Source organism: Arachis hypogaea, chromosome 10 (assembly GCF_003086295.3).
Source record: "Arachis hypogaea cultivar Tifrunner chromosome 10, arahy.Tifrunner.gnm2.J5K5, whole genome shotgun sequence".
Classification (NCBI taxonomy): domain Eukaryota; kingdom Viridiplantae; phylum Streptophyta; class Magnoliopsida; order Fabales; family Fabaceae; genus Arachis; species Arachis hypogaea.
The window spans coordinates 107,331,684-107,343,965 of NC_092045.1; the positions used below are offsets into that span (position 1 = coordinate 107,331,684).

The window sequence follows — 12,282 nt, forward strand, 5'->3', positions numbered from 1 at the left end:
CACATTTTAAAAAATCCGGCAAATAGGCTAAATTGTGATGTGGTTGATATTCTTCAGAAGATACAGGAGCTTCTATCAAGACCTTGGGTTGTGAATTTTGAATGGATTATCCGTAATGCTAACGCTGTGGCAGATTGGCTGGCGAGATATGCGGTCAAGACCAATCCAACTCATGTTATTTAGTGGAAATCTTGTGATGAGTTTCAGCATCTTATACTTGTTGATTTAGGATAATCTCTTTTTTTTCTTTGTTTCTTTTTGTTTAATCACAAAAAAAAAAAACATACATAACATTACAATTTACAACACGACATCATCATATTAATTTAGTGGCTCTTATAAGAGCTATCAGCTGCATCCTAGCTTCCTATTTCAATCACTTCAAAGCGTTGTTCTCATTCTCTTTTAATATGCTTCTACCTTTTTTATTTTGATATTTCTCGATTCGTTAAAAATGAATTCATTATGGATCAAAATTTTATTTTAAATATTTATTATTAATTAATATCAAAACAAAATTTAAACTTATTTAAATAGACTGTAGCTGGAAGAACCTAAATTGGTTAGCCTTGGTTTTAAAAACTCAGTAATTGATCTGCCTCTCCACTACTTAACCGAGTCGCACTGCAGCATTCAACGGTTTCCGTCTTTTTCGCTATCACGCGCTCTCTCCCGCGCGCGTGAGCGCGTGCATTTCTCTCTCATCAAAATGAGTGCGCGCTTTCAGTTACGACTCTCTCCTCCGCGCCATTGAACTTTGCAGCAGACTCCGTAAACTACTGAAAAAAAATTTAAGGCAAAAAAGAGAAAAGAAAAATTGCGAAGAAGAGTGAAATACTGAAATCACAAAGAGCGTGAGGTCGAAGGAGCAGAAGAATTTCAGTTTCGGTGAGCTATGGCGGAGTCGGAGAAGAAGATCACAGTTGGCGTCTGCGTGATGGAAAAGAAGGTGAAATGTGGCTTCGAGGTTCCCTCTTTTTCGCCGTTACTTTTCTATTTTCGTCTTCTGGTTTTGGATTTTTTTTCCGATGTTCTGTAACGGAGACTCGTCGGAAGAATGTGCGAGATTTTCTGCGGTGCGTCTCCGTTTTCCATTTCTCATTTTCGGATCATGCATTTGCAGGTTTTATCGGCACCTATGGGGCAGATTTTTGATAGATTACACGCATTTGGTGAATTCGAGGTTCGTGTTTTCCAGTTCTCATTTTTGGCTTGTTATTCAATTTGGAAACAGCAAAGTTTGGATTGCTTGATTTCTTTTAATGCACAAAAAATGTGTAGTAGGTGATGCTTTTCTAGTTTTCTTTTGAATTTCCCCTTTTCTTATGTCACATTTTTGTTATTGTTTTCGATATTTGTTCGTATTTTATTGGCTGAAAATTTTAAAATATCAGTTGAGCACTATTCTCTTTTTTTGGAGTTTTATTCTACATTATTTTGATTTTTTCTCTGTATTTTAGGTTATACATTTCGGGGACAAGGTGATTCTTGAAGAACCAATAGAGAGGTATGGTAAATCTCAGTGTCTTAGAACGGAAATTTGTTTGCACTTTTACATTTAAAATAGTATTCGCTGTTCTTCTTTACTTCCGTAAGTTACACGTATGCAAATCATGTACCTTCTTTTATTCCAACGCATCAAAGGAATTTAATTTTTTGTCCACTGTGTTACGTTCCGTTGCCTTGCATCCATCCATACGAAAAGTTATACATGGAGAAAATGTTCTCTTTTTTGGCCTTTTTTTTTCCTTCTTTTGGGCCCCGGGGAAGGGAGGGGCAAGCAACAGATTTTTTATTTATTTTTCTGCCGTATGTGAAAACTTTTGTCATATTGTTTGTCAACGTATCTGATATTTCTTGTGCTCGAGAGTTGAGACGGGTGGAGAATGATGTAATAGTGTTGCTCTAGAGAGCCAACTGAAACATTTTAACTCTCATTTCGACCATAAGCTTAGGATTCAGCTGGTTATGCTGCGACAGCATGAATTGTATTTACACTTGGAAACATCGAAGTTATAGCTGAACTATTTTATTGTTGTCAACCTTGTGGGTGTTTAGAATTTAGGGTCATGCCTTAAAAATACTGAAGTTTAAATATGTTCATATTTCAGCTGGCCAATATGTGATTGTTTGATTGCATTCTATTCTTCTGGATATCCCCTCGAAAAGGCTGAAGCATATGCTGCTTTAAGGAAGTAAGCTTGTTCATCTATCAACTTCACTTGATGTGTCATATATAATTTTTATTCATCACCTCCTATATAGTGTAAGTCCATCCATCTTTTAGTTTCCGCAACTAAAAGATGTTCTGGATTAAACGCTGCTGATGTATGCAATATGACCATACTGGTACACTAGCTTCTTGACAATCACTTTTTTAATTGTATTCTGGTGTAGTTGGTTGAGGCCGAGGGCATCCACATAAGTTTAGCTTTACCTTTACTTTTGTGCTTTTTTGTTTTCGGATCTAATTTACTTTTGTGCTCTATTCATGAGTATTTGAATGAATTTATTACTGATGTGAATCTTTAACAGTTTGAACTGTTTTGCTGCATTTTTTTTTACTTTTGATTTTGTTTATTTTCATTTTTCTTGTTTGAGGACAATTTTATTGATGTCTCCCCACATGAACTTTCCTTTATTTTTTCTATTATTATGTTATTCTTCCATTAAAGAAAAATTTATGGACATCAGGAGAAGATACAATGACGGATGATGGGTTGGATTGGTTCTCAAATGAGAGTTATGTTTTAACTTGGAGATGGAATATGAAATTGAATACAATAACTACAACAAACAACATTCTTATCTCATTAGGTGGGTATGGCTATATAGGGTGCAAAAGCTTCTATTTGGAGTAAACTCATTTATGCTTAGATCTCTTCTTAGAGCTACCTTCATAGTTTTCTTAGATCTTCTTTTGCTTCTAACCACTGGATTATCACTCATCTGGTCTACTCTCCTGGCTGGATACTCTTTCTTCTCCCAATAAACCATCTAAGAGGAGATTATACCATCTTTTCACTAATAAGCGTTTCTCCAACTTTTTGTGGGATGTCAAACTGAATATTAGTGAAAAATCGTGCATTTTAAATTAGAAATAAGCAGTGAATTCATGGCATATCTAATATCAATGTAAATGCTGAAATTGTGCAAAGATGACTTATAGAATTTCATGTAGTAAAATAGAAGTAGTAAGCTACTTTTTGCTGATTACATTTAATGACCTATCATGTGTGAATATTCTCAAGATGTTTTTTGTTATTTGATGTGGTAGCAATTTTGATTTTCTAGGCTAAGGATGCAAGTTTAAATCTTAACCTACTCTTGCATCATGATATATATATCTTAACCTACTCTTGCATCGTGATCCAGACCCTTTCTAGTAAATGAACTGGAGCCCCAACACCTTCTTCATGACCGAAGGAAAGTATATGAAGTAAGTTTAATCAATTTCTTTCTTTATTTTGCTTAGTTCTATGAAAAGAAAAATATTAATTATTGCACATCTCCAAAAAATGATATAAATGAAGAATTTTGTAGTGCTCTGTAACGTGCTGTGTACCTCTAAGTCTTGTCCTCATAAAAATATAAGGAATATATATATATATATATATATATATATATATATATATATATATATATATATATATATATATATATATTTTGGTTTTCCATAGTATCCCCCAACCTGGCAGACTAAGGACTAATCCGTGGATCGGAGTTCTATTAAGGGTTTGCCACTAGCCAACGGGTTGCTACATACACAAGGCAGGATTCAAAGTCCTGACACTTACTACTTAAGTGGACGAATGAGCTAACTGCTCGATCAATCCAGCTTGGTTAACTGCACAGATATTTTAGTTGTTTGATTATTTACATATCCAAATAAGAAAATGTTATAATAGCCAACGTAGTAAACCTTGTTTTTCTTAAAAAATCTGGCTTGGATTTCAAGTTAAGGCCTGACCTGTATGGCTGTATGCATTAATCCGAAAACTATGTGTTGTTTGTGTCTTGGACTGGTATGTTTGTTATTCTGCCTACACTGCCCCTCCCCACTTCATGTAAACACAGTGAAAGTACTATCTGTGTATATTACAGCCAAACCGCTATATGTTGCTTGCTAATTAGACAGTTTTTTATATTCTATTTTGTGTCAAGCGTCTGGAAATGTTTGGAATCCCTGTTCCAAGATATGCCCTTGTAATTAGGGAAAGTCCACACGAACAGCTGGATTACTTTGTTGAGGAAGAAGATTTTGTTGAGGTTCATGGTGTGCGTTTTTGGAAGCCATTTGTGGAGAAGCCTATTGATGGTAAGGTTTTTTTTTTTTTTCCCCTCTGTGTGTGTGTGTGTGTGTACACTATATCACTTATGACTGAATTGATTTGAATTTGAGAGTAAAACGAGGCAGATACCAAAATAGTTAACATCCGTTCATTTGAAGTACCTGTGAATGCTTAGATATTATGGTGAAAAAAACACTTTATCATGAAGTATACCCACAACTCGGTCCTCATATATAGCAATGAGCAACAGAAAAAGGAGACATTTTATTATTAACTTCAAAAGATGCTGGCATATGCTTTTGTCATGATTAAAAGTTCAATTGCTTTATTTTAACAAGACTAAGAATCTTATGTGTTGAGGTTCTGACAAACCTGGATGTCCCAACTGTAAGTGAAGAAGACTAGGAGATTGAAAAATAGTGCAAACCACAGAAGATGTCTAAGGAAATAAAGGCCAGGCAATTTGTTTCCTGCTTCAACCATGATCCTGTATGTCCAAAGAATTAGCATTGGATGTTAATAATTGGATTTTGATTAATGTGACTATGAGATTGGATTCAAAAGGAGGAATAAATGAAAACTGATTCTGGAGTCATAGATCGTGATTGAGATACAAGGCCAGTCGCTTTCAACAATCTTAGAATTATTTGTTAATGTAATGGAATGAGGGGATCTATGAAAAGATACTGGCAACATAATTAGAGACACCATAATCAATAATCCAGAAACTATAATGATACATGTAATTGTTGAGTTGCCAAGACTATGGTACTGCTAGGAGTTTGTTTTACCTTCAAATTATAGATACTTCAAATAAATTGCCACTGAAATCTTGATTTTAGTTCTTTTTTGGACTGAGAAATATTAACAGACATTGTAGGAAACCCATTAAGTGAATGGCCAGGTTCTTAACTATGCTATATTCTTTTGCAATAAGTACACTAGAGACAACCTCGACATCTGCCTCAAGCTCCATATTTTTCCCAATCTCAAAGTTTGCTACAATTTCCTAAGTACACCATATAAGTTTCGACTGGTTGAATTATATTATCGTCTATTGGGAGTGAAGGAGCTCAAAGTAATCAAGTAACTAAATTCTCTATTCAAGGAATTTCTTAGGAGCTAATGTGGACACATGGCATGAGGAACTGGTAGCACATAGTATCAACCAATTTTGCAATTATACCTGAGTGTACTAGCAATAGAGTTGGCCTTAGTAAAAAAGGTAGTCATATCATGATCAAATTGTTCTAGCATGGCGAATTTGGGGGCCAACTCTAATTAAACGATCAAAGGGGAGCCTTGGAGCAGTGGATAAGCTGTCTTTGTGTGACCTCAAGATCACAGGTTCAAGCCTAGAAATCAGCCACTTATGCAATTATTAAGTCAAACTGCCTGCATTACACCCTTTGGGTGCGGCCCTGCTCCAGACCCTGTGATAACGCGGGATGCTTGTGTACCAGACTGTATTTTTTTACACTAAATCATTCAACCATTGATTATAATGTGCAAACTGACTTGACTCTTTTCTAGAAAGAATGGCAGGTTTAGAAGCTTTGTGATTCACCAAAGTTGTTGATTCAACATATTGTCACAGTATCACAACTGATGGTTTCTCCTACAGGGCTTTAGTCCCATTAGGAGTTCTATCCACAATTATTTAGATGATCTGAAATTCTTTGACTACTAAACCGAAGATTTTTTGAAGTTGACGAGGCAAGGTTGTCCTTTCCACTTATTTTTTAAAGTTATTGTGGGGGTTTACAGAGAATGCATATGAATCAGGAGATATATAACGTGGTTGTGGGAAAACCGCAAAAATAGGGTAACGTTCAATGCATGGGATTCAAATAAGATACTCCACTATTGTGGAAAGCATTTCACACACACATACGCCTTGTTAAACTTATAGAAAGAAACTAAAACAAAAATATTGCAGAACAGGGGCTTGAAAACAATGATGAACTAGACAGTTATTCGGATAATTTTAAAAACAGTAAAGGCCTGAATGGGGCTGATCCTGGTGAAAACCCTCTTTCGAAGGGTGGTGTGAGAATGTGACACACCAACTGAGAATGTAAGTATCTCCAACTTCTAGCATGCTGGCCATTTCTTGGTTGTTTTGTGGATGGATTCCTTTCTTGCTAGGTCTTCATAGTAGTTCTTGGTTTAGGATAGTATTTTCAAAATGTCAGTTGATACTTGATAGTGATATAAACTAAGATAATCCATGATTGATGAGATATTGGCTCTTGAGCAGTGGGTAAATGGGAGTTAGCTCCTCTACCTTAAAGGAAGTCCACTATTGGTTCTTGTTAGGTATATACATGATCCATCTCTTGTGATATGTTCCTCATTTTTCTCAAAAATATACTCCTCTCACATGATTCGTTTTACTTTTTACATGTACAGTCAATATAGAAAATATATGAAACCCATATAACTACTTAAAATAGTCACATGACATTATGTTATAATCTTGATCTTATAATTCTTATCAATGGTTATGATTTATTCTTCTCACATTACCACAATAAGCCACTGATAGTCTGATAGACACTCTTTCTCTCTACCTATACGCACTTGCTGATGTATTTTCTTCAATGTGGTAATAGCTGTTTTTTATGCCTTTGTGAAGCTGACAACCACCATATAATGATATACTATCCCAGTTCAGCAGGTGGAGGTATGAAGGAATTATTTAGGAAGGTAAGCTTTTGGCTGACACTTGATTCTCCCTAATTTGTGACGGTGTAACTTAGTAACTTTAGTCTCTAGGAAATTCCATTATGCCGGTCTCTCTGGAAATTATGTGACTGGCCTTTTTTCGTTTAGTTATGCACATAGATAACAAAAGAAAATTAGCTCAATCAATGTAATATGCATTAGCTTAGTCTATTATAAGGAGGGTAAGATAACTTGCTTGGAATTTTCATGTGGTATCCTGCTTGATTTTATTGCACTAATTCTTAAGAAAGCATGTAGTGATTTGCTATAAAAAGTCCAAAACACATTTTGGCATTATAACTGTTTGGTCTTCGAGTGAGTTGATTCTTCAACAAGTTTTTCACAGCTTCTGATTTCCCTTTCTTTTTGAGTTGTTTGATTGAAATATAATGAACAACTTGGTCTCTGTTTTGGGTATTACATGATCTTAGGTTGGCAACAGGTCCAGCGAGTTCCATCCGGAGGTGAGAAGAGTGAGGCGTGAAGGCTCATATATTTATGAGGAATTCATGCCAACTGGAGGGACAGATGTTAAGGTTTGGCAGTTTTGAGATTGTGCTGCTTTTTTTTTTTTTTTTACCTTGGAAAAAACAAGAAATACATAACTTTAAATATATTTGGGTTGTTTCTGATAATTACAACTTTCTTCATATCTTCCAACATATTAAAGTGGTATATGAGAATTTTAACAAAATGATTGTAGGTTTATACAGTAGGTCCTGAATATGCTCATGCTGAGGCAAGGAAGTCCCCCGTTGTTGATGGTGTTGTTATGAGAAATCCTGACGGGAAGGAAGTGAGTAGTGTGCAAAATAGTACATTCTCTTCTTTTTCCATCTAAGGGTAGACTTTTGTCTTCTTGGCTTGTCATCATATCATTTACAGTCTAAACTCTAAAGTCAAAACCTTTTGGTTTAAAATTTGGCAACTTTAAAGCTTCTATATTTGTGTGTATTATAAATATGCTTACCATGAAGTGAATAAAAACCGTGCTTGATATCTCCCCATGATTGCCAACAGAATGAATAATTTGTAGTTTATGACGTTTGCCATTTTCTTAGTAGAACTATATTATGGTTCATTTGATTTATTTTATCTAATATTATGTTGGAGATTGAGATTTGAAGAAATTTCAAATTGTTTTCTAAATTTATGATATCAATTAGAAAAATGTAAAAATCATTTAGGAATCTTCTCTTATTTTATCATAGTATTGCTTCCTTCTTCTGTTGGAGGTTGTAATTACACAATCAATGTATGAGTTTCAAATCCTGGGAGTTCTCTCCGTAATTGATTCACCACAATTTACACTCTATTCTGCATTGAATTGATGTTTGAGGTAGGGTTCAGATTCATCTAGCGCAACAAGCAGCTGCTCCTGTTACGTTAGGTTCCTAGTCCTAACTCCCTAATTTGTCCAAGTGAGCTAGAACCTTGTTTAGACTGTCCAGATCCGCTAATGTTTCAAGTGCCATTGTTTGAGTTGTCATCATTGATGCTTTTTTGCTAGAATATCTTGTCAACATGTTTAGCTCATGTGCCACTTACCAAACCTCTTTTAGCTGCTGCCTGGTTCTTTTTCAAGTGGCCAGTGATTCAAATCCTACCTTTGTAGTTTATTGCTTTTTGTTGCAAGAGTCCTTTGTCTAAGTCTGTCAATGGTCTTATAATGTGTTGAGTTTTAGGAGTATCTTTAATAAGAAGCAGCCAAGAAAACTCAGATCCATATCACCTCGATTTCTCTCATGGACAACTTATAATTTGAATCTCATTCTACTTATAATCCAAATTCTTTGATAATTGATTCAGGTGCCTCCAATCATGTAGCCAGTAATCGAATCAGATGTACCCTTTCTACAATAAAAGGAATTAGGTGTATATTAATGGTCTTAAGAAATTAGGAATCACAGTTACTTAATATCCAGAAAATGTATAAAAGAGGGTGTTATGAGAGGAGAGAGGCATTAGTTGAGATAAAATGAAACAAATTGTGTTATTTGAACCACTTTTTTATACACCTTTTATGTATACCTCTCATTTATATATATAAAAGTGAATATGATGAGGAGAATCAAATATAATAAATGTGCACTATTTTCTAAAAACGGAAGGTGTATATCTTAAGGTGTACCAAAACCCTAAACCCTAAAAAAGAATCAAATATAATAAATGTGCACTATTTTCTAAAAACGGAAGGTGTATATCTTAAGGTGTACCAAAACGTGGTGCAAGTGTGGTTTCCCAAATGAAACACTAGGAGAGGGAGGGATCTCTTAAATATTGAGCTAGTTCTTTCAATTAGTATTGAAGCTCTCAATCCAGAAGATCTGGATACATATAAGAAGCATGGAATACAAGGAGCAACAAGAAATAAGGAGGAAGAGGTATCTTGTCACAAGCTTTTGAACTGGTGGGGCCACAAATATCATAAAAATGGGCAATTTGGCGTATGAGTTGCTGTGACAGGTGGAATAATTTCAAAGGAATATTGAGGGGAGCCATCTCCACACCATCATGGGTTTCAAAGTTGAGGACAAGGTTGTGTGTGTGAGCCAAGGGACTGGATTTTGAGGAAAAATAATTTAAATCAATACCCAAAGAAGTTGGATGAGAGTGAAGAGGCAGTAACCTCTGTTGAATCCTCTTATCAACATTCATTTTCCTTCGTTTCTCACATTCCGAGAGTGAATATCCCCATTTTAAACTACAAAGAAAGAGGATGTAATTTTTATTTTAGACCTTCAACTTCCTCAAAAAAGCAAGCAATGATAAAACCTTGGTTTAGAGAATTTCTTATCTGTAATAGCCCTCTATTTGGTATTGGCCTTTTTCTGGTTGCCATTATGTAAATGCTAGTGTTTGTTCTTTGATAATGTGAACATGCAATGGTTGTCTTCATTACAGATATTAGGTAGGTTTGTAGACAAAATATACTACTTTGTAATGCACGTATCTTTTTTTTCTTATTTGGCAGGTTAGGTATCCAGTGTTACTGACTCCTGCTGAGAAGGAAATGGCTCGAGAGGTTTGCATTGCATTCAGACAATCGGTATGTTTCTATAATGTAGAATTGATAAAAAAATTCAACAATGAGAATTGAAATGGGTGTTTCTTTATGTAGCAAGATAACATGCAAGTTTCTTTTCCTCTGTGTTCCTTCCATAAATATTTCCGTTTGCGTGCAGGTTTGTGGGTTTGATCTTTTGAGAAGCAATGGACGTTCTTATGTTTGCGATGTGAATGGCTGGAGCTTTGTTAAAAACTCACACAAGTAACTTCTGTAGCTGTATATTCTGTGGTTCTTCCAATTGGCAGTATGCTTCTAGTTGATGACTGCTTATGTCTTTCAATTGCATCTCTTAACCTTCCATTGATTATTTGATTAATGAGTTGGTAGATGGCCAATATGTTCTATATTTGTTAATTATTAGTTTTGATCAAAACAATAGTTGTGGGCCAATCACAAACATGTATAACATAACTTTTGTCAAAGGAAGAAAAAAATGAACGCAAAGCATTCATGAAATTTAGTAGGCTTATAATGATTTAACTTCTATCAGTCCTTGTTGGATGTTTGGAAAGCAACACTAAGCCTATGTGAGGCTTGTGATTTGCTTGGCTTAGAATGGCTGATCTCATACCATAAACATTGTGCAAAACAAAATATGCTGCACAGAAAAATTGAAAGAGGTATCTATGTCAATGCATCTTTAAATGGTTACTGCTCCTATACACTGTGTTATATTCATAAGTATTATAAATTTAGATATTTTTTTACTATTTTTTTAGTATGCTGTAGCAGTACATAGTGATGAAATTACTTAATGAATCCCATTTTCAATATGTGCTGTAACAAGCATTAGAAATTTGAAAATCTTGTACAGGTTGTCATATTGTAAAATAGAAGGGAGAAAAATCTAAAAAAAAAGGCACTGCATGCATTATGACAACTTTTCTCATTTTCACAATCTATATTATCTTTTCTTTATGATACATTGTTTCTCTATGTTTGTTTCTTGGAAAAATTGTTCATTTTTCCTTGATGCTTCTCAAGGTATTACGATGATGCTGCCTGTGTACTGCGGAAGATGTTATTAGATGTAAAAGCACCTCATCTTTCTTCTGTCATTCCACCAACGTTACCATGGAAAGTAAGTGAAGTACTCCTTCCTTGTGAGTCACTAACTCGTCAGGGTAGTGGTATTAATGGCACTTTTGGACTCGCGGAAGAATTACGTTGCGTAATTGCTGTTATTGCCAGTATGTTCTATTCTACTTTTTCTTTGATTCCTTAAACATGATATCTTCTACATATAAATATTCTTAACCTTTCGCAGTGGTGATAGAACTCCTAAACAGAAGGTGAAGTTAAAGGTTACTGAAGAAAGCCTGTTGAACATAATGATAAAATACAATGGAGGCCGACCTAGATCTGAGGTAATGCTATTTTGTAGTACTTTAGTGACATTCTTTTGGTTTTATTTGAGCGCATGAACTCATGACCTGCCATACATGATCAAATAATCTTATGTTAACAGGCAAAGCTTAAAAGTGCTATTCAGCTGCAAGAGCTGTTAGATGCCACACGAATGCTGGTCCCTCGCACTAGGTATTTAACCTACAAAGACTTCAATGTTGATCTTGTTGGCTTCTCTACAGTTTCATGCTCATGATCCATCTACTATATTCTCAAAACTTCTATGTTTATCAATCCTTACTTTGCTTTGAACAATAACAATTGTGTCTCCAACTTCTCTTTTTCCCTTTTCACATGAACTAATATAGACACTTGTAAGCTCTGGTGGGAAGAGAAAAGGAAAATAAGGGTGTGTTTGGTTTGTGTCCTCGGACACTGGGGACAGAGACACAGAGGGACAAAACTTGTTTGCTTTTGGGACAGACACAGAAGGACAAACATTTGTGTCCCAGGATAGAAGGAACACAAATTTTGTGTCCCTGGGGTGGGGCAGGAGCAGGAGAGACAGGGAAAAAGGCACTAAATAAAATGTGTTGGACCAACATGTCCTCACTCTTTCTTCATAATTCTGAAATTTATCCTTTCTCTATGTCACTTTCTCTTCACTGCATCCTTCCCTTGCCTCTACTCTGTCACTTTACCTTTTCCTCTACCTTCTGTCACTTTACCCTTCCTCCACCTCTCGACTTCCTCCTACTCCTACTCCTCTTCCTCCACCTCTCCTTCTTTCACTCTCTCTCTCTCCTCTGCCTCTCCCTTTTTCTCTTTACATTTTTGAATGGAGCA

General features: G+C 35.4%; 1 protein-coding gene across 3 annotated transcripts; it reads left to right on the top strand.

The window, feature by feature from the left end:
• The first annotated feature begins 370 nt into the window (after positions 1–370).
• LOC114924554 (inositol hexakisphosphate and diphosphoinositol-pentakisphosphate kinase VIP2) lies at positions 371–11,779 on the top strand. 3 transcript variants are annotated; one of them, XM_029289423.2, is made up of 14 exons: positions 371–967; positions 1,124–1,183; positions 1,461–1,507; positions 2,112–2,195; positions 3,376–3,439; positions 4,165–4,318; positions 6,931–7,001; positions 7,451–7,555; positions 7,723–7,815; positions 9,994–10,068; positions 10,205–10,290; positions 11,074–11,170; positions 11,357–11,456; positions 11,558–11,779. In XM_029289423.2, exons 1-13 carry the CDS (start codon positions 896–898, stop codon positions 11,360–11,362), a joined length of 1,014 nt encoding a protein of 337 aa, XP_029145256.2. In that variant the 5' UTR covers positions 371–895; the 3' UTR covers positions 11,363–11,456; positions 11,558–11,779. The 3 variants fall into 3 exon arrangements, with proteins under 3 accessions (XP_029145256.2, XP_072061459.1, XP_072061460.1); XM_072205358.1 differs by lacking the exons at positions 11,357–11,456; positions 11,558–11,779 and having other exon boundaries at positions 10,205–10,333; positions 11,074–11,212; XM_072205359.1 differs by lacking the exons at positions 11,357–11,456; positions 11,558–11,779 and having other exon boundaries at positions 386–949; positions 10,205–10,333; positions 11,074–11,212.
• The last annotated feature ends 503 nt before the right edge of the window (positions 11,780–12,282 follow it).

What these genes read in the sequence shown, in the direction of transcription:
- LOC114924554 (XM_029289423.2), top strand. Translation starts at nt 896, where the DNA reads ATGGCGGAGTCGGAGAAGAAGATCACAGTTGGCGTCTGCGTGATGGAA. An exon ending in AGGTGAAATGTGGCTTCGAG is followed by an intron (nt 968 to 1,123) that starts GTTCCCTCTTTT and finishes ATGCATTTGCAG; the next exon opens with GTTTTATCGGCACCTATGGG. An exon ending in GCATATGCTGCTTTAAGGAA is followed by an intron (nt 2,196 to 3,375) that starts GTAAGCTTGTTC and finishes ATCGTGATCCAG; the next exon opens with ACCCTTTCTAGTAAATGAAC.